General features: G+C 37.9%; 3 protein-coding genes across 3 annotated transcripts; all 3 read right to left on the bottom strand.

The window, feature by feature from the left end:
• Window positions 1-2,208: 2,208 nt before the first annotated feature.
• LOC103695615 (putative clathrin assembly protein At4g40080) lies at window positions 2,209-4,065 on the bottom strand. Its single transcript, XM_008776984.4, has one exon. The coding sequence runs from the start codon at window positions 3,559-3,561 to the stop codon at window positions 2,527-2,529; it is 1,035 nt and encodes a 344-aa protein (XP_008775206.2). The 5' UTR covers window positions 3,562-4,065; the 3' UTR covers window positions 2,209-2,526.
• A 1,017-nt stretch (window positions 4,066-5,082) lies between these two features.
• On the bottom strand, window positions 5,083-5,962 carry LOC120104968. Its single transcript, XM_039116978.1, has 3 exons — window positions 5,828-5,962; window positions 5,611-5,718; window positions 5,083-5,504 (listed from the first exon to the last, which is right to left on the bottom strand). Exons 1-3 carry the CDS (start codon window positions 5,894-5,896, stop codon window positions 5,226-5,228), a joined length of 456 nt encoding a protein of 151 aa, XP_038972906.1. The 5' UTR covers window positions 5,897-5,962; the 3' UTR covers window positions 5,083-5,225.
• Window positions 5,963-9,799: 3,837 nt separating this feature from the next.
• LOC103695613 lies at window positions 9,800-10,699 on the bottom strand. The gene has a single exon (XM_008776981.2). It carries the CDS (start codon window positions 10,697-10,699, stop codon window positions 9,800-9,802), a length of 900 nt encoding a protein of 299 aa, XP_008775203.2.
• Between the last annotated feature and the right edge of the window lie 11,430 nt (window positions 10,700-22,129).

The following is a 22,129-nucleotide window of genomic DNA, read 5'->3' as shown; positions in this document are numbered from 1 at the left end:
TTATTTTAGCTAGATAGAAAGATCATCCAACCTGCTATAGTCCGAAAGGTAAAACATCTAGTTATATGTAAATATTCACATAATTGTCTGTGTGCTCCTTGACATGTAACATGAGTATGTGATCTAACTACAAAAAAATAAAGCCGTTAGCTTCAATTGTCATTCATGAAGGTAATCAATTAATTGATTGGCTGGCTAACTACAAAAAAAGAAAGCCATGATGGAAACATATGAATGAGCGAGCTTCTCCATTCCAGCAAACGCATTTAAAATTTTAGACTCCATTAGCTACTTGAATTCACATGTAACATAAGTATGCGATCTAAGAAAAATTAAAATTATGGCAAATGTGATATATTTGTTTACTTGCAATAATAAATGCATTATTATAAATTATATATATATATATATATGTGTGTATATATGTGTATATATATGTGCGTGTGTGTATATATGTATATGTATGTATATATGTATGTATGTATGTATGTGCGTGTGTGTATATATATTCCTTTTTCATTTATCAGTTTACTATGTGGAATTGAACAAAATATGTCCTTTAGCCACCAGTGTCTTTTGTTTCTATTCTTTCTATCTCTATCCTCTTTATTTCGATTTGGAAGCATCTTTTTCTATGAGAGAGAAACTCACTTGCACTATAATTATACAAATTGAATACTTGGGATGCACCACTCATAGTTCAAACTTAGACCACTTTACTATAAGTATCTAGACTAAATCTGATTACTCAAATGCATTAATCAAGATTTGAACCTAGGGTCTTTGATTTCTAAGCTTATGGGAACTTAGAATCTCCATTTGCCGGCCTGACGGATATGACTTTAGCGACAATACCTAGTTTATCTTCTTTATAGAAATTAGAATTTTCTCAAGTAGAACTAAAGAGGAATGTTTTAAAATCGGAACTAACATGGTGAAGTTTCACCATGCATCCCTTCTTCTTTCTTCTCCTCTAAGCTCTGTTTCATTTCGGGCACCTCAAAACCCTAGAAACCCTTGGTAAAGTAGTTTGATCTTCTCTATCACGAAAAGAAACACTATTAAGGGTTTATAGGCAAACCCAAATAGTCACTATTGGAACCCTAGATTTATTTACGAGGTTAGTTCTAGAATTTTGCTAGCTTTCACCCTTCTATTCTAGAAACCCTAGAGTTTTCTTGCTTTCTTGAACTCAAATGTCTAAATTTTGAAAATACTCGGATTTTCCAAACTAGATATCCCACCATGTCTATCTAAGATATATTGATCCAAATCCGTGCTTCTGATGAGCACATTCGGCTCCAAACTTAGCATATCTACATAAGACCAAGCGAAAACATCAATGGAACTATGAAATCTTATTGCATTCCTGTATTTAACGAGATTCCAATTTGGGTCATCTTCAAAGCGTTGAGGTTTCCAATGTTCGCACTTTAAATGTTTTTGTGAGCAGGTATAACTATCCTTTCATGGCATTCTAAGGCTTTTAAGAGTTTTGGCTCATGTTTCTAATATTCATCAGCTTTTTTTAAGCTCATGAGGTCGAAGTTTAGTTCAAGATCTAAGTTACATGGTTTGAGATAAGAGTTATTCAACCTTAGAAGGTAATATGTAAGCACAGGGACACACATTTTTGGAGCTATTGAAACCTTTTTGGGCGAATTTTGTGTATAACACAAAGTATCAAAAGCAACACAGAAAATATTTATAGGATTTTTATCTTTTGAACATTTCATGGATTTTTAAAGGAAAAAACTCAAAAACTAATTTTTTTTTTTCTTTTTCGAGAAGGGCCTTGATTCTGAGGCACCTTCAAAAACTTAAGACATAAAGTGGTTTTGTAGAAGCAACGATTAGATCATTACCATGGCTTAAATCACAAAGGATGGAGAAACGCCGCCAACTCCACGCAACAAAATAAAGGATCATTCTCTCTTTCAGGCACACATTTATCTAGATTTCTTACTCATTTTTTTTCACTAGATTTTTGCTTTTGGTAAATGTGGTTTTTGCGAACAAGCATGCGCATATTTTGCATTAGATTATATATCGTGCATCCAATCTTCACTGGTCAAACATTATATTAAAACATCATGCACATTTGCATAATATCGCACAATCACTTCACCTTACAATTATATTAGAGAGAGACTCCAAGGTTCCATCTCCTAATAATAAATCTGAAACTACCATGTGTGACTCGGTATCAAGAGAGAACAAGTCTGTATAAAACCTGCCTTGCAAGTAATAACTTGTAACAGATGTCGTGTAAGACACACACATTTTGTCGTAAAGAAAACTAGTAAAAGTTTGTTGTACAACAGGACAATCTCAACCACCAACTTTATCAAACTGACACGAATCTAATAAGTTTGTCGTCTGTTGTTGGCCAAAACTTAAAAACTAAAAAACTAAACAAAAACTAAATGACTTTGGGGAGGAGCCAACCCCCTTGTTATCTATATCACGACACGTTCCATTATTAATTCCACCAATACTATATAATACATCAAAGCCCATGTGACATCAACGGTCTACCCACCTGCTCGAACTGAACCGGACCGGCACGATCGGTCCGGAAGCAACCCGGTCCATGAGCCGAGCCGACGAGCTCCCTAATTTCTCTCTCCTCACCCTCCATCTCCCTTCCTCCTCCTTCCTCACCACAACTTTCTCAGCCTGCTCCTTCAGCTCCCGGACCTCCACCCAAAACCAATCGTCATCCGTCCATCTCCCATCCGACGGCCGGTCCGCCCGGTCCTTGCACTCCTCGAGCCGCCTCAGGAGGCAGACCAGCTCGACCGAGTCGGCGAACCCGAGGGACCCGATTCGCTCCCCCAGCTCCCTGACCCGGACCAGGATCTCCGGCTCCGCGGTGACCATATACTCCTCCGCTACCCTCACCGCTTCCGATATTAGCTTCTTCCCCTTCACCGCCGCCGCCGACGCAGCTGGAGCGCGGGCGACCTCCTCGACGACGGCAACGAGGGCGTCGAGCTCGATAAGGAGGTCTCGGTTCAACAAGGATGCCAGGCGGTCGTTGGAGGAGGCGGGGTCGACAACGCGGTGGTGGTGAGAGGGGGGGAAGGTGGCGGTGGTGGCGGCGGCGAGGAGGAGCAGCTCGAGGAGGCGGGCGAGCCAGCGGGACCAGGAGGCGAGGGGGAAGTCGGCGGAGGGGAAGGCGGAGGCGGGGAGGGCGAGGGGGTTGCGGCCGGAGGCAGGGTGGCGGAGGAGGGCAGCGGGGAGCTGGTCGCGAAGGATGAAGGCGCCGCGGGCAAGGAGGTGGTGGAGGGCCAGAAGTGACTTGATGGCGACGGCGGGGTCGCGGGTGGAGTGGAGGCGGGCGGCGAGGGCGGAGATGCAGGCGGCGGCGGCGACGCGGGAGCCATGGCCGAAGGCGAGGAGGGCGGCGAGGTGGCGGGGGTCCGAGGGCTCCAAATGGTGGGTGGTGGCGCGGAGGACCGCCATCTGGGCGTCGGATGAGGAAGACAGGAGGCTGGCTTTGCTTAGAGAGGCCGTGTCCTTCACGGCTCCGACGATGCCTCGGAATCTGCGACCCATGGAAAGAGAGAGAGAGATGAAGAGAGTTGGGAGCTAAGCGGAGAAGGAGGTTGGAAGGAGGGGGTTGGCCATGGGCTTCCTAATTAGTCAACGGTCTTATGGGGTTTGAGGAGAGAATAGTCTTAGCAGTGTGTTTTGACTATAATTCTTACAACGTAAGATGATGCAGCGAACGCAGACATCTCGGGAAGTCGGAAGTTGACGATAACAATTCGCACAATGGATTCAGAAATACACCGTATTCATTAGTTTCTATACAACGCTTGTGCCTGCTTCAAGGATAGCTCTATGGATGTCAACCTCTTGGCCTATCTGCATTTTTTTTTTTGGGTACATAACCTATCTGCATACCAACGGGGAAAAGTAATACAAAGAATATTAAAAAATGAAATCAACTGAGCTCAGATGGTAGTATGAACTAAGCATACCAACGTCATGATCCTCCTTTTATTTCTATTTTCTTGTTTTATTTTTTACCTATTTTATTTTCATTAAGATGTTTGATGGTCTCTCTTGCTTTTTTTTTTGGTTAAAAGGAGGGAAGAAAACATACTGAAGAAGGTGCAATTTATAATCTGGCATCTATTTGCTTTGTAGTGTAGCTAGTAATGTGCAAATTCGAATTTTTCATTCAAAAAAATCATCTGCATTCTTTTCTTTTTCAATTTTTTGGTATTGCAACCTATCATAGTGAAAGAATAGTTTGTATAAAATAGTTTGCGCAAATGTTGACAGAAGATGTACTTATATCTTGCCATTTCTAATAGCTTCATAAAAGCATACATTACACTACCAAAAAACACGCGTATAGTGACGGAGGTTCCCGTCACTATACCGTGTTTCCGGTTACTAATACGGAATTTGTGACCGGAGCTTCCGTCACTGAATTGGTTACAAAAACACGCGTCACTAAATTCTCAGTGACGGCGGCGATTCCCGTCACTAACCTTTGTGACAAAACCGCCGTCACTAAGCCGTTACAAATTCAAGAATTAAATATTTAAGAAATTACGTATTTCTCGTCACTATCGAGTTGCGGCGTTAGTGACGAAGGTAACTTGGTCACTGATTTTGTCACAGAATGCGGTCACAAGTTTGGTCACTGATCTGTCACAACTTTCAGTGACAGATTTAATCGTCACAAACATGGTCACACATTTTGTCACTACATTTGTTATTAATCCCGTCACTGACTCTCAAGATAAGGTTACCGTCACTAATTTGTTACAAACGCTCTGAGCAAAATCAATTTTTATCAACCAAAATTCTGTTACTAAGTTTATGACTGCTCGTCATAATACTTGGTAAATAAATTTAGTAACCAAAATTTGGTCACTGATCACAATCTAATAACCTGGTATATTTGGTACATTGATTGGCTCATAATAATAATAATAATAATAATATCATTAACAGCAAAGACATTCAACATAACGGAAAAAGCATTTAAAATATCATTCAAAATAGGCGTCAACATGTTCTAAATCCATCTAAATCAAAGTCTAAAAATATGTAATAGAGATCAACAGAGATTTCATTCCTCCTAGGAATGCAAAGACCTATCATCTAAGGTAAAAACAATCATAATGAAGCATGATCAGCAGAACCAGAATCACCATTACTCCCCCGATCTGCATGCCTTGGTCCAAAGCCAATCTCTTCTCTCATCTTTTGAAGAACCTCCTCTTGCCATTTTTTTTTTCCTGCTCAAGAATACGTAGAAGGTCTTCATGAGTGTACAGCTCTGGAGCTTGACTTGTAGAGGTGGAAGAGAATGATGATTGCCCAATAATTCCAGCGAGATCCTCTAGGGGACTAAAGCCATAGACATGGCCATGAGTTGGGACACCAGTTGCCTCAAACCACAAGTCATAATCACGTGGAGGAGCATCTGAGGTGGAGGCATCACCATATTTTTTGGAGTATTCAGCTGAATACTTTGCCTGCCAGTTGATTTAAAAGAAGAGAAAAACATTATGGTGGATCAAACAAGAGATAAACATGAGCAAGCTCAATAATATTTATGAATCATAAAAAAATTATACTTACCATGACAGCTTCACTTCTCTTATCTACATATCCTCCCATGCCTTGCTTTGTCTTATGCGTCCGATTAAAAGATTCAACTATTGTTAGCTTCCTACCTAACTTTAATTTCTATAAAAGAGAAAAGAAAACATTCATTAACATATAATGGGCTGATTTGAGATGATTGAACAATAGTATAAAAATTATTATAGAAATCTAATTGAATAAAGATGTGTACCAGTCGTTCGTCATGATTGACAAATGCGATTGATCCTCCACAGTGTTTAGAGATGCTACCATTCTTCATGGTGTTTCTATTGTTTTTGTTGGCTTCTGATTTCTTCTTCCATTTTGGGGAGATCCAAATGTCAATTAGTTTATTCCAATTTTCTCTAGAGATCCAATTAGGGGGTTTATCACGGGCTCTATTTAAATCTCCTTTTGCTTTCAGAAGTTTTTGGCTTCTGACCTTCCCTAATGAGGTTGTCAACCGTCGCTGACAATGCTTGTTCCAAACTTGATGCACATGATGCAATTGTCCTGGAAGAATTGTGTGTATCTCCTAACAATATATAGGTCGCAAGTAATCAGACTTACTAATTGGCATGTGTAACAAGGGCAAAAGTTAATGATAAGAAATATAGATTAATTACATCATCTCAAATTTGTTCCACATTTCAACTTTAGCATGTGTAGGGACCTCCCTCCATGACAACCACGGACCATTGAAAAATTGGCGTATGATAGCAACAGCTTTGTGACTGACCTCATAATCAAGAAACCTGCAATTTAAAAAATATTCATTAGAAAATAAATTAAATACTTTAAATGCAACAAACACATAAATTCAAATTAGTGATAGAAGAAAGTGATATTTTCATACATTCCTCTTGTGCACCTAACAATCATTCCTCTTGTGCACCTAACAATCACTTTTCTATTTGCATCAACAAAGGCTTTAAGGGTTGGCTCTCGGCCATTGCTCTGTCTTGGATCAATCCCAAGTTCATCATTCATCCGATCCTCATTCATTATATCCTCATGATTTTGCACTGCACCATTCATTTCTTCATCATTTATTTCTTCATTTGTATCCACCTCTTCAATCATGTCCCCATCAGAAATGTAATCATCATCATCATGACATTCCTCGACACGCTCAGGCAACCTAAGAGGTTGAGAAGGAACTTGAGTAGCAGCCAGTATTAAAGCTGCTTTTCCATTACCTCTTAGTTTCCCTTTTTTCTTGGCCATAGCTGCACAACAATAAAAAGTTGTAGTTATTTCACAATGTAAATGTCAACAAATCCAATCAAAGTAAAGAACAATCAGTGGACTTATTGCTTTCCCTTTGCTCTTTCTCATGTCTGCACAATTATAATTTATAAATCTAAAATTAGTTATATTAGCATTCATAAATATGCATGTTTTTTTAATCTTCCTCAGCCTCATGCTCCTCTTCCTCGGTTTGTTCATCTTCAAAATCTTCTTCTTCATCCTCAAAGTCTTCTTCCATTTGGTTAGTTGTTAACTCAATTTCTGCTGCATCAATATCTTCTGCATCTCTACTAACACCAACCAAAATGTCTGGATCATCAAGCTCATCTGTCATCGAGATTGGGTAGGAATCCTGTGGTTTTCTTCTTAATAAAAATCAAAAAAATTTTCTTCTATCCCACTAGGAGTGAACCTACCTCTAGCTTTTGTCTTAATTATTGCCCACCACAATCTTCGATTCTTCTTCTTACCTGGGTAACTAGTATAGAACACCTTATGTGCTTGTTGAGCTAATACAAAAGGATCATTGGTTGGAAGTCTTAGTTTGTAATTGATCTCAACGAGGCCATATTGAGGGTGCACTTTCATACCCTTATCTCTATCATACCAGTCACATTTGAATAACACTACTTTATTACCAACCCCAAAATAGTCTAACTCGATAATGTCAACCAACATCCCATAATAGTCACTCTCAAAGTCATTGTAACTGCTTCCCTTAATGCGCACACCACTGTTGAAGGTTCTTTTATCCTTTTCATATTCTTTGGTGTGAAATCTGTACCCATTCACAAAGTAGCCTTTATAATATTTAACTTTATTCCCAGGGCCATATGATAGGTCCTTTAAGCGCCCATCAACATGATTTTTACTGTCGTTAACCTAGCATGATAAAAATAATATCATAAGAATAAATCAAGAGAAAGTCTAATTTATTATTATATTTATGAATTATGTACTCACATATGACCTAAACCAAGCCGGAAACTCCGTTTCGCGTCGTCTTTCCAAATCTATTTGGCTTATATTGGGACAAGATTGCCGGATATAATCATCAAAATACCTCCAAGACAAAAGCTATAATCACATATATTGTACTCCATATGCATTTTTAAGCATGATTATAATTAAGTACTTGTGTAACTCACTTTCCAAAAGGTTGAACCTCCTCACAATTCAGAAGAACATATAATTCGGCAGCACTAAACTCCTGAGTAGTCAAATGCCTTCAAAAAGGTTTCCCAAAAGGCCGACCTTGATGAGTAAAAATGGATAGACGATCCACGAGATCAAAATCCCCTTCGTCTTCATTACGGGGAACTTGATTTAACCTCGTTTGTATAGAAGGCTCAAAATAATGCGAACAGAAAGTTGATATTTCTTCTATGATGTAAGCCTCGACAATAGAACCTTCAATCGATGCTCGATTCTTTACCTTCTGCTTTATATCATGCATAAGCCTATAAATAAGATTAATATGTTAATTTCTCAAATTTAATGGATACAAAGAAACTATTTAATGGATTTACAGAAATTGTTATCTTTCAAAGGGGTATATCCATCTGTACTACACGGGCCCCCCAACCTTAGCTTCATAAGCTAGATGAACAGGTAAGTGCTCCATTGAGTCAAAAAATGCAGGAGGGAATATCTTCTCAAGTTTGCAGAGAGTTACCACAATATTTTTCTCAAGAACCTCCATATCTTGGACACGCAAAATTGTGTTGCATAAATCTCTAAAGTAACAGCTTAATTCTATCAATGCATCCCACACTGGTGCTGGCAATACTTCACGGAATGCAATTGGAAGCAATCTCAGCATGAAAACATGACAATCGTGACTTTTTAACCTGTAAAACTTATAATCATCCAGGTTAAGACACTTCGATATGTTTGAAGCATATCCATCAGGGAGTCTTAGCCCTTTCACCCACTCGCAGACCTCTATTGCTTGGTCTTTGGACAATACATAGGAAGCTGGAGGCTTAACTAGCTTTTCATTAACAAATTGAATCCTCAACTTAGGACGCTTGCAATACAACTCTAAATCTTGCCTTGCTTTCACATTATCTTTAGTCTTCCCTTTTACATCCATACAAGTGTAAAATATATTAAGAAACACATTCCGAACAATATGCATGACATCTAAATTGTGTCGAATAAGTAGTATATGCCAATAGGGCAACTCCCAAAATATGCTCCTTTTCACCCAATTATGATCTTTACCGAATCTAGGAATGGTGTGCTTAGGAGCTCTCAAACCAAAAGTTATATTAGGCAAGGCAGAGACCCTATTTTTCAACTCCTCACCAGACAGTCGAGGAGGTGGGGGGTCTGTCTCTATTCTACCATTGAAGAAACCATCAACTTGGTATCTGTATGCATGGTCCATGGGCAAGAGTTGACGATGGCAGTCAAAAAAAGAAGTCTTCCCACCATGTTGTAGTGTAAAAGTTTTTGAGTTCTCCATACAATACGGGCATGCCAACTTTCCTGCGTACTCCATCTTGAAAGCATGCCATATGCAGAAAAATCATTGATAGTCCTCAATAAAACTGCCTTCACTTGAAAATTCTCTTTTCTAAAAATGTCATAAGTGGTGACCCCTACTTTCCACAATATTTTAAGTTCATCAATCAAAGGCCTAAGCAAGACATCGATACTTTTGTCGGGGCTCTTAGGTCCAGAAATGACTAAACTTGAAAAATGTAGGGTCGTTTCATACATATTGATGGTGGAAGATTGTAAACTGTTACGAAAACTGGCCAACAAGAATAAGGACGAGCTGATTGGCTAAAAGGGTTAAAACCATCCGTACATAATCCAAGTCTCACATTACAAGGCTCGGTAGAAAAGGATGGATGAATGCGGTCAAAGTGCTTCCAAGCCTCCCCACAAGCAGGATGCACCATCTCATCTGAATCACCTCCCTTCACATGCATGACATATTTTCAGCTATTCTGCTTGACATAAAAAGCCTCTGAAGTCTTGGTGTTATTAGAAGATATCGCAACCTTATATAAGGAATATCTTTTCTCCTACCACCACCATCATTTCTTCTAAGTTTATATCGAAGATGACCACAAATAGTACACTCAATCAAATTCTCTGTTTCCTTATAGAATAGCATATAATTATTCTCACAAACATTAATACTTGTATACTCCAATCCCAACTTTCGAAGCATCTTCTTTGATTGATAGAAATCAGGGGGCAACTTCTCACTTTCCAGCAACATATTCTTCACTATTTTCATGATTCGATCATAGCAAGATATACTCATATTAAATTCAGACTTGCAATTTAATAATTGACTAATAGCATATAACTTAGAGTGTTTTTTACACCCTTTCCACAAAGGTACTTCTGCATTTTTCAACAAAGAATAAAAATCTGCAGCATCCTTGTTTGGCTCTTCCTCATGATTAACTTCAAGTACACTCCTCAAATGAAGTTCCTCTTCTGGACCCATAGCTTCCATCACCATGGTTCTATATTGCTGACCATGTTCACAACCAACATCCATTGATGTCGATGCTTCTACTGCACTTGTACTTACAAGAGCAACTGCACCAAGTAACTCCCCATGTGCAAACCATGTTGAATACCCCGGTGTAAACCCCTTTCTCAACAGATGAACATTGACCGTATCACGGTTAAGAAATTTCTGGTTGTCACATCTTATACAAGGGCATCTAATCTTATCACCACTACAATACTCTAACTGAGTAAATGCAAACTCAAGGAACCCTTTAACTCCATCACAGAACTCAGCTCTTATATAACCATTTTCACTAAGTCGGTGGTACATCCAATTACAATCAACTGACATAGTTCCTCTAAAAATCAAAAAAATAAAACAACATAGGAAAGCCTAGAAAATATTAGAGAGATGATAAAAAAAGAAAACAACATAAGAAAAATCGGACCATTAAAAACACAAAAGGCAAGATCATAAAAAATGTAAAAGAAACAAAAACTGGTATGATATTTATGAAGATGAGAAGTTATCATAAGCATGACAAAAATAAGTCATTCAATCTTGTCCCAGCATCATTGACATTAAAAAAGCATTCAATCTTCACAAAAAGCTGAACATAAGGAATTAATCTTTACAAGTTATCTGTTCATTCATCTAATACCAGCAATATTCAAAAAGCATTTAATCTTTACAAAGACAAGGAATACAAGTCAAATCATCCAAATTTATATATGGAATACTATATGCTTCACATAGAACAAATGTCAATATACATGATCGCCTCTGATGCTAGGAAAGCATGGTACTTCTTAGCAAGCCTTTTGACCAGCTTCTTGATTGCACACTGGAAATAAGTCACAACCATGAAGCAACACCACTTTCCACCACTTTCTATTTTTCCTTGCAGATGAACAATGATTGTAGAAATGAATAACATGACGAAGAAATTAAAATCCATGAACTTTACAGAGTCCCAACCCATCAACCCTCAAAATTACAACAGCTTATTTTTCAACAGAGCTTATTTTAAGATTACAACAGAGCTGGCAAATGGGTTTATTTTAGACATCAAAGGTCTAAAATCCATGAGCTTATTTTAAGATTACAACATAGCTGACAGAAGAAACCATCAAAGGTCTAAAATCCATGAGCTTATTTTCATATGAAATTACAACAGAGCTGGCAAATGGGTTTAAGATTTTTTAAACAGAGCTTATTTTAGACAAGTCTCTCCACTCGAGTTGCAAGCAAGTTGGGCTGCAAATGGGTCTATAATAATCTACTGATTCAAGCGAGTTGCAAATAGAGCTTAAACAGACCATGATTGAACAGACCATGATTGAACAATAATAGAGCTTAACAATAATAACAGAGCTTAACAAATGGGTTTAAGATTTTTTTTTTGTTAAATAATTCATTGGGTTTTCAACTCGAGTTGCATCAAGAATAATCCCAGCATATTAAAATGGGAGGGGGGCGTCGACAGATCCACAAGCGGAGATGAACACCTTTGCATTCTTAAGATGAACTATGTCAGTTGCTATGCCAGATAATGACTAGATGAAGATGAACACAAAGAGATGCAAACACAGGATCATGTATATAATCGAAAGGCACGGTGATCAAGTGCGGCGCCGGATCCACAGGGGGAGACCCTCGGTAGCTTCCTTCCCCCTTCCTCTTCCTCTTCTTCGTTTCTTTTATTTTGTTATCATGGGGTAAAAGAAAATGGGGTTAGGGTTTACCTCCGGGAAGAACCAGTTTAGGGTTCTGAAAACCCTAGCCGACGAGCAAGAAAGAGGGGGGCATCGACGGGGTGATGTAGCCACAAATTTGGTCCCGGGTGAGAAGGAGATGAACACAGGCGTCGAGCAAAGAGATAATGAAACCCTCGGTAGGTTAGGGTTTACCTCCAGGAAGACCAGTTGTGGGTTCTGAAAACCCTAGCCGACGAGCAAGAAGGAGGGGGGCGTCGACGAGGTGATGTAGCCGCGATCGGGAGGCGTGATGTAGCCGTGGTCGTCGTCGACGGGGAGGCAAAAATGGTCGGCAAGGGGGAGCCGGAGAGGAGAGGCCGGAGGTGGAGGAGAGGAGAGGAGATGGGAAGCCGCGATGCCAAATCCCTAACTCGGGACTCGACTAAGTCGGTCTGCAAGCCAAATTTCATATTAAACTATTTTTTATTTATAAGGCTGATTCGACTAAGTCGGTTTGCAAGCCAAATTTCATATCAAACTATTTTTTATCTATAAGGCTGATTGGACGAAACTTGCAGGAAAAAATATTTTTGAACTATAAAGCATGGTAAAAAAATTCCAGACCTTCTTCCAAAATCCAATCCCATTGCAGGAAAGTTGCAATAGGGGTGCAAATGGGTCATGGCCGACACCATGAGATTTGAAAATGAGAACAAGGAATTTGAGTTTTCTGGAGAGCGATTGGAATTTGGGTTATCGAAGAAATTTGGGCGGAACGGCGGGCACACTTAGTTTCATTTTGGATTTTCCTCCTTTTATCTTTTTTTTAAATTTAGATTTACTCAAAAATAATATTTTTAATATTTTTGGAATTAAAAATTAAATTTGGTGACGGAAATTTTTGTCAATAACCTGTCACCGCCAAAAATAATTTTTAAAAATTTATAAATACTTGGGTTACGATATTTGTGACGGCTGAATTTGTCACTGTCTGGTTGCAATTTTGGTTATCATATTGCTGACAGATACCCCGTCACTATGATGGTCACTAAGTTTTGGCACCCATCCTACCCGCGCATTCTGTGACCGGTCTGTCACTAATCGGTTACTAAGTTTACACCACGGTGACCAAATTTCTGTCGGTCACTAATCAGTCACAAATAACGGTCCGTCACTAATTTTCGTCACTATACGCGTGTTTTCTGGTAGTGTTATAATTTAAAAATATTTAGAAATGCTTGAAGATTATAGATGGTCGCTGCAGTATTTATTATAAAGTTAATATATGTTTATTTGTGAATATTGGAATAGGAACTAGCTATTTGTGCTAATATTTCGTTTACTTATTTGAGTTAATTTTTCTTAGCAAGAGAAGGGCTTCAAACAAAATAATTTTATCAAGCATTTGATCAGATGGTAATATCTCCTACAACTCGAGTAAGAGGTCGGGGCTCAATCTCAGTAGGAGACAATCTGAAAAATGGAGCCGGTATATGCTAGTAAAGAAAGGAAAAAACCTCTTTTAGTATAAAAAAAGAAATCCTTCTATATTAACTTTATTTAGAATATTATTTACAACCTGAAGATATTTAGATTTTGACAAGCATATTCCTGTCGTGCATCAGCTTCCATTTTTCATCATTCATAATCATATATTTAAAATCCAAAAACAACTAGTTTACTTGGATTTCAATACAATATTTATGTTGATACGCATGCAGAAAACATGAAATATATTTCAATGACTAAGTAGATTATGTTAGTTCGTACCAAAAAATATGGACAATGCCAATTATAGCTCAACCTTTTCTATATATCCAAAGCACATAATATAAAAGCACTATGTTTTGTTGCATATGAGAGGGAAAAAAATAAAAAAAACGAAGGAAATGTGTACATCATCGTCCAACAACAGGAGGACGGATAAGGCAGCGTGACTACTGAGACCAAGTCCTTGGTGCTAGTCTTTGTCAACTTAATGTTCAAGTATAATTTCCGGCAAGTGGCATCCTGTAATATCCTGATATGACAACAAATGCTCTAAAGCTTCCCTTAGCAGTGATTTCACAAATAAATATCTAAGAATGAAAAAGTAAATAAGATAAAAGTGCATAATTGCAATCCAACAAACCCAAGAAATTAATTTGGAGTGTATTTGGCTCGTCACAGAAATTTTAAATGAGAAACAGAACGATTATATTCCTTAATGTATTTAGTTTGGATTGAAATTAAAATTAAAATCTGAATAAAATTTAAATATTAAATTAGAGTCCGAATTAAATTTTGCAGGATTGAAATATTCCTATTGTTTCTTGGAATCGAAATGAAGATGAAACCTTCTAACCAAATAACTAGAATAGGAGCCAGTCATTCACCTTCTTATTCTAGAGCCCAGCTCTCTCAAATCAAATATAACCTTAGTATGAATAATTTGCAATCCGAGAGTTCTAAATTATTCCTCGCTTGAGATCTAGATATAGCCTTCCAAGATCCAACAAACTTGTTTTAGGTTTAAGATATAGACCTACACATAAAACCATTCACATGGTGCTTGTCTGGAGGTTTTGAAACAATTTTTTATTATCAGGTGTAATTGAGATTGTCTACATATGATGCTATTAAGACCACGATTAACCTGGTTGGAGTTTGAGGCTTAATTTAGGAGCCGTGTCTTACCCAACGAGTTGAACTCTGGGTAAGGGATGGGCTTGACATTGAGCCAGGTCCGAGTTGTATTCATGTTAGGATATTTACTTGCCTTAACTTCTGGATTGGTATTGGTGGATGCTACATAATTTACTACTACTTTTGAGCACTCTTCTTGTAAAATGTTAAGAGCCACTGATGGAGTTTGTGAAACTTGTGAGTTTCATTTTAAGATTAAAATGGATGATCCACCATGCGATCAAGCCATCTCATTTGCTCTCTTGGTGGTATCATGCTTTAGTAAAAGTGAATTCAACTGGATTAGTTGCATGTTTGCATGTAAAAAAAGTTGCGTGTATTGAGTAAATATTATTGTGAACGCTAACGAATCCGCAGCAAATCAAGGTGCATTGGATAAGGCATGGATTAGATAGGCACCTCAAGGAGTCGGAAAAATATCTAGCGTCCAACGTATAATAAGAGATTTGTCATTTATGTGAAAGATATAGAATTCCAATGAAAAGAGAGAGAGGAAATGAAAGATGGGGACAGGTCTAAAGTGGTTGGGCTGTTCCTTTCCTCTAATTTGTTTCTTAATGGCCCGTGACATGGGCAGGATTGTGGTTCATCATCATCATCAGCAAATGGTGACACCTAACTAGTAAACTACAAAACGATGCAACTTGTTGGGCCTTGGTTGAAGGTTAGAGATGCAAATGGGTCGGGTCGGATCCGATTCGGATCAACCTATCCATGGCTTTAAAACTTGTTTGCACTCCCACGGGCTCAAATAATTTTACAGATTCGGATTGGGTCGGATCGGGTCGAGACGTAGAATTGAAAACTCAAAATTATCCAAATTTCAAATAGGTCGGATTTAAATTTAGTTAACCCAGACCCGATCCAGAAAATAGAATGACTCCAATTTTAGGATCCAGCCCGACCCCACAGGTCCTTCAAAAAGCAGATCGGTCAGGTTGGGTCATAGGTGAACTCAACCCATTTGCAGCCATATTGAAGATATAGAGAACAATTAGTCCAAGGAGCTGGCCTATTTGCTGCCTTTATAATGGGCCTATAAACTTTGGTTATTGAACACATATACTAGAAAAAGAGTAATTGTCACCTTCCCATGCAGGGAAAGGAACAGCCTTCAGGCAAACTCCTGTTGCTTAACAACCGAACATTATGCACGTATTTGAAGCTTAAAGCTAGGATCTAAGAAATATAAACTTGCATAAACCTGTTCCTAGTTCGCAAAAACAATTGGCAGCCTGAGTTGCCTCAATCACAATATATATGTGCTGGATCGGACAACTTCAATGTGTTACAATCTCTTGATCTAATCTAGGGTTAACTTACTGTCAGATTGGGTTATATGGTAAAGGAATGAAGAAAAAAAAGAAAAGAGACTTGGAGCAAGTCTTGTACCTGCCAAGCAAGTTTGAAGAAGAAAGAATAAGAAAGGAAGACTTGTTCTGACTAAATCTTTTCGTTTCCGGAATAACTCATTTTTTGTTTTAAATATTCTAGCAAACTGGAATAGCAAATTGAATAACCATTCCAAAAGAGCTAACTCTTTCTTGTTACATTTTCTTATTATTATCGCTGAGAATTGACCGGCCATAGGTACCACAGTGAAAGGCATGACAATGCTACAGAGCTCGATGGTTGACTGCTTTGGTTTAGATTGGGAAAGTTGAGCGATGCTTGGTTGTTGCAGTTGAAATTCTTGTCGGATGACAGCACTCCAATATGAAACAGCATAGAGCTAAGAGGTCCTCTAGCCAGAACGCATTCGAGGGGAGACCTCCAATGTCTAAGGCCCTGTTTGGAGAAGCTGTTGGAAGTAAAGCAGTATGAAGTAGCGCTGTTATAAAAAGCTATTTACTGTTTGGTAACTACATTTCTAAAGGGGTGTGGTACTTTAACATGTGTTTGGTAAACAAATTGAGAAAGTACTTTTGCATGATAAAATTACCATAAAGGACATTGCATAGTATTATACAACAGAGCATAATAAAACATAACATATATTAATACATAATATACGATATAGTCTAATATTACTGTAGTGTAAAATAATATTATTATAATACAGTAATATGACATTGTATAGCATAGCATAATACTAATATAATTATTAGAGTAAATTAATTTTTCATAATATAACATAATATTAAATTATTTAACATAACATATTAATGTATTATGATATAATATATTATAATATTATATAATATATTATAATATTATATAATACATTATAATATTATATAATATATTATAATATTATATTTATAGTATAATACAATAATAAATGTATAAAATATTATAATTATTAGTATAAATTAATTTCTCATAATATAATATAATATTAAATTATTTAACATAACATATTAATGTATTATGATATAATGTAATATAATATTATATTTATAGTATAATATAACAATAAATGTATAAAATATTATAATTATTAGTGTAAATTAATTTTTCATCCTTCTAAAGACCATTTATCTCTTTAATAAATTATCTCTTTACTTAACTATTTGCAATGCTAACAAATTTACTATCACAAAGATCAGATTATTTGCCACTCACTTATTATTTTTCCTTTTATTTATTTATTTATCTATTTATACGTTGATTTGTATATATATTTATTTATGCATTTATTTATTTATTTATTATTTTATTCATTGAAATATATTTGTTTATTATCTTATTTATTTATTCATTCACTCATTCATTTATATACATATTTATTTATACATTTATTTATTTATTTATTTATTTGTTCTTTTCTTTTCTTTTCTTTTCTTTTTCCTTTTCTTCTTTTTTTCCTTTTCCTTTTCTTTTCTTTTTTCTTCTCTTCTTCTCCTTCCTTCCTCTCCCCCTTCTTCTTTCTTCTCCTCCCGCACAGCCGACGGCGCCGGAAGGGGGCCAGGCCGTGGCGGCTGCAGGAGGGGGCCCAGCGGAAGGGAGCCGAGGCGGCTCGCCCGCCACCACCGTAGGTGAACATCGCCGCCCCACGACTTCATTGCCATGGGGGCTTCGCTGCAACTGGGACGCTGCGGTCCTGCGGCTAGGACGCCGCGGTTGGGCTCGGCGGAAGGGAGCCGAAGCGGCTCGCCTCACAGCTCCCCGATCCCGTAGTTGGGACACCGCAGTCCTGCGGCTGGCGGAGGCCCGGCCACCCCACGACCGAGCCCGGCCACTCCACGGGCCGGCGCGACCTGCGGAGGGGTCACCAGCCACGGGTGGTGGCCGGCGTGGTGGCTTTCACCGTGGGCAACTACGAGCTGCCTCCCAAAATAAAGAAAAAAAAAGGAACAAGGGGCAGCGGCGTTGAGAAGAAGAAGGAGATAGGGAGGGGGAGAGAGAGAGGGAAGGGTGAGAGAGGAAGAGGCGGTGGGATGGAGGGTTTTGAGAGAAAAAGGATCTTTTAAATAGGGGTATTTTGGTCAAAAAAACTGCATCTCGAAAAAGCTGAAAATAGCATTTTTGGAAAGCTCCAAAATGGAGCTTCTCCCGAAAAGCTGTTTTCAGCTTTCTAGAAAAGCTAAAACAACTTTCCAAAATTTTTACTAAACACCCTTTTTCATCCAAAAGTACTTTTGGAGGGCCAGAAAGTGCTTTTTGGCCCTCCAAAAGCTCCTCCAAACGGGGCCGAAGTCATTATAGTTATCAGAGAATAGAAAGAGATAGTCTCTCAGTCTGTTAGGATGTTTTTCTTGCTTACCTCCTCTGCCCCCTACTATTTTATGTATAGCTAGTGGAGGAGCTTACCTACCACCAGAGAATTAGGGTACCTGAGTTGACCAGAAGTCACTAGCCAAATTACAACTTAGACATCAAATGTAAATGCTTCGCATGCGGACGACATCCCACTTGTCACATCAATGGGATCTCAATGATCACTAGGTCATCCTGTTAGGATGCAGCCAACTATGAGGAGCTTCTGATATACAAGCTCAGCGGTATAGCGTTGGACTTGCTCAGTGGCCGCTCCCGATCTACGATGTATTGGCACCATGGTGTGTTTTGATTGGTTGGTCCTTTTAGTGAGCTGTAGCCGGTTTGGAAGTATATCATTTATAGTAAGCAAATTAAAAGGAAGAAAAATGGAGAGTCAACTTATGACGTTGAGGTGTTTCTTTTCAACTGCGTGCAATATATTGAATAACTTGCTGAGTTTGGTCCCCCCCAACGGCGAGGAGAGGAAAAATAGAGTTCTTCCTCGGTGATACCTAACTTGGTCCCCATCGCAGATTATGTGACCTTTGTAGTCTTGCCTCCCTTCCCTAATTTTTCTAACCATTCTAATTCTTTGGTAAAATGCTTGGTGCGTTCGCACCAGCTGGGTATCAAGGGATGGTGTGAATTAGGGAAGAGATTGGAGAAAAATACCTGCAAGCGAAAGACAACTTCTCGTGCTCGACATGTGTAGAACGAACCCAGCAAGGATCGTTTCGCTGGAATGCTTGCTTGAATTTAGCTACTTCGACTAAATTAAGGGACATCTCGATCTCAGCGGACGTTTGCTATTTGAGGAGACTAGTAGAGGAAGAGCAATAAAGCCTCTCTTACTCCATGTAGGAATTATTCTCTGATAAAGCAGAAAATAAAATGATATATTTTTTTCTTGAGTTTTTTGTATGGATACCTTTCTAAATATCTGATTTTTTTGGATTTTTTGTATGAATACCCTTTCAAAATTGATATTTTGCATGAATACTCCAATCCAAGCAAGAAAGAGGTTAGGAGCATCAGAGTCGAAGGGCATGGCATAAAAGAGTGTCAGGAGCTTGTCGTTCCGATGCCTCAAGTAAGGCTCGTTGCCCAAGTGCGAGTCCCTCCAGTCCATGAGCACCACCTTGTTCGAGTCGCGGGATCGCGATCACGATATAATTTCAAAATTTTATTTTATTCTTAATTAATATAAAAATAATTTTTCTTAATTTCGTTAGAACAACCGTTATAATTAAGGGCATTTGAACAATAATAGAGTTTTACGAGGGTATACATGTAAATATTAATTTTGGAAGGTATTCATGCAAAATCCGATATTTAGAAGGGTATCCATGCAAAAAATCTTTTTTTTTTTTGTTGAGATTTTACATAACTGTGTAAGTAACAAAAATACTGAAAAAGCTGCTAAGAAACCTGATCTAAAATAACTAAAATCAAGACTAAATCGAATGACTTATTTTTGTCATTCTTATTTATCTCAAAGCAGTAGTATGAATCATGAAACTTCATCAGCTTCCAATAGGCAATCAAAAATAGAAAGTGCAATTCCATATATACTCATACTTGATAGTGATAGATTTGTTACCCTGGTTAACTTATTAGTGTCACACATCTTGATATTGGTGCTAGAAATGATACCAGTAGGAATTTTCTGGGTTTCCCTCAATGAAATGGACAATTATTCCATCTCCTAAAAACAAATCTAAAAGTATCTGGTGTCTGAAGTTCTCTATTAGTCCTTTTGCTAACCAAAATCCTCAAATATACTGGGACAACTCATTGTTGCTTACTGGGTAACAAGGACCAGAGTTTCATAGTATGTATTAGTCTTTATTAACATCTTGTAAGGACTGAATCGGCTTTTAGTATCGGTGGGCGAGTACTTGATAAGTATCGTAGTGCACTTAAATTGAATATTGCCGAGGCCTTGATTTGTACTCAAGATTGGATGTTGGACAAGAAAGGTATATGTTTTATTAATTATATTTCTATTATTTTTTCAATAAATTTATTATTAATTATTGCAATATTTCAATGTAGATATTGAGGATGCCGAGTAAGATGAGATTGTAGAAGATGTCATAAACTCAAGTTTCTACAATGAAACTCAATCAACTCAATGCTCGGCCAATGTTGAATCCAATTCATAGTGAGATGAATCATGATCATGGGATACTCCCTTTTGGTTTTGGTTTAAATATGGATGTTGCTATAGTTTGGGACTTTTTTTAGTTTTGCTTTGACTATAGATGTTGTCATTAGTTATTGTAATTTCGGTTAATAATTTCAGCTTCTCAGGTATGCCCTCATCTAATGTCACTCTTAACTTTTGCTCATGTTTTTATATTTCTGTAAGTAACTATGAACTGAATTGTAATGCTTTCTTTTTAACTTTAGATGGGATATACTTTGCTAAAGGAAACAGGTTAAAGGAAACGAAAAGGGGCAATGCTCTCTCTCTCTGTGTGTTTTTTTTTTGCCCCTCTGATGAATGGAATGAAACAGATTAAACGAAACAACAAGAGGCAATGCAAAAGCAAAGGGTCAAAGCATACTGCTGGCTTTCTATCTGAACGAGTACAAGTTCTTGTTCTGACTCCTTCCCGGTTGACAGAGTTGAAGTCATTTATGTCAGTCCATTGGAATCATATACTAACGACATTTATATATGTCTGTTGTATTCTGGAAAGAGAGATGCTGAATGAAAAGCTTTCAGCAGAACACTTCCATTATTTTGTTTATACATATGACTGGATGAGGCTCTAGCTTGTATTTTTCTTTTATTATGAGCCAATCAATGTACCAGATTATGAAATGTGATCAGTGACCAAATTTGGTTACTGAATTATTTACCAAGTATTGTGACGAGTTAACATAAACTTAGTGACAGGATTTTGGTTTCTAAAAATTGATTTTGCTCAGTGATTTTGCTTAGTGACGGAATTAGTGACAAATTTAGTGACAAAATTTGTGACCATGTCTGTGACGACTAAATCTGTCACTAAAGGTTGTGACAAATCAGTGACCAAATTTGTGACCGAATTTCGTGACAAAATCAATGACCAAGTTATCTTCGTCACTAACTCAATGACTGGTTAGTAACGGAAAATACGTAATTTCTTAAATATTTAATTCTTGGATTTGTAACGGCTTAGTGACGGTGGTTCTGTCACGGAGTTTAGTGACGGGAATCGCCGCCGTTATTGAAAATTTAGTGACGCGTGTTTTTGTAACCAATTTCGTGACGGGAGCTCTGGTCACAAATTCCGTATTAGTAACCGGAAACACGGTATAGTGACGGAAATCTCCGTCACTATACGCGTGTTTTCTTGTAGTGATCTAAGATTAACTGGTCAGTTGTCTCACTGACCAAACCCTTCGGTTTGACCGGTTGAACTCTGCAAGGCAATCTAAAATTGTGCCACAAGAGGGAATCCTTCAAGTTGTAGGAGAGCTGCTTCGAAGTCGCATTTTGCTGCAACATAGAGTCACACTTCCAAAGAGATGCTCAAAGGGAGGTTCAAAAGTCAATAAATTGATTCTAGGATAAAAAGAATGGTTTACAAGAGGTATTTAGAGTGATATAGGGCTTCTTACAATGGTTAGAACTCGTGAGGTGCTTCTAGAATTTGATTATATAACCACCAAGTCATCTAGAACAAGGTCTTGCATCTTAAGTAGG

This window comes from Phoenix dactylifera, unplaced genomic scaffold (assembly GCF_009389715.1).
Source record: "Phoenix dactylifera cultivar Barhee BC4 unplaced genomic scaffold, palm_55x_up_171113_PBpolish2nd_filt_p 000153F, whole genome shotgun sequence".
In the NCBI taxonomy this organism is placed as follows: domain Eukaryota; kingdom Viridiplantae; phylum Streptophyta; class Magnoliopsida; order Arecales; family Arecaceae; genus Phoenix; species Phoenix dactylifera.
The sequence above is the reverse complement of the archived record's forward strand: the minus strand, read 5'-3'. Positions and strand labels throughout refer to the sequence as shown.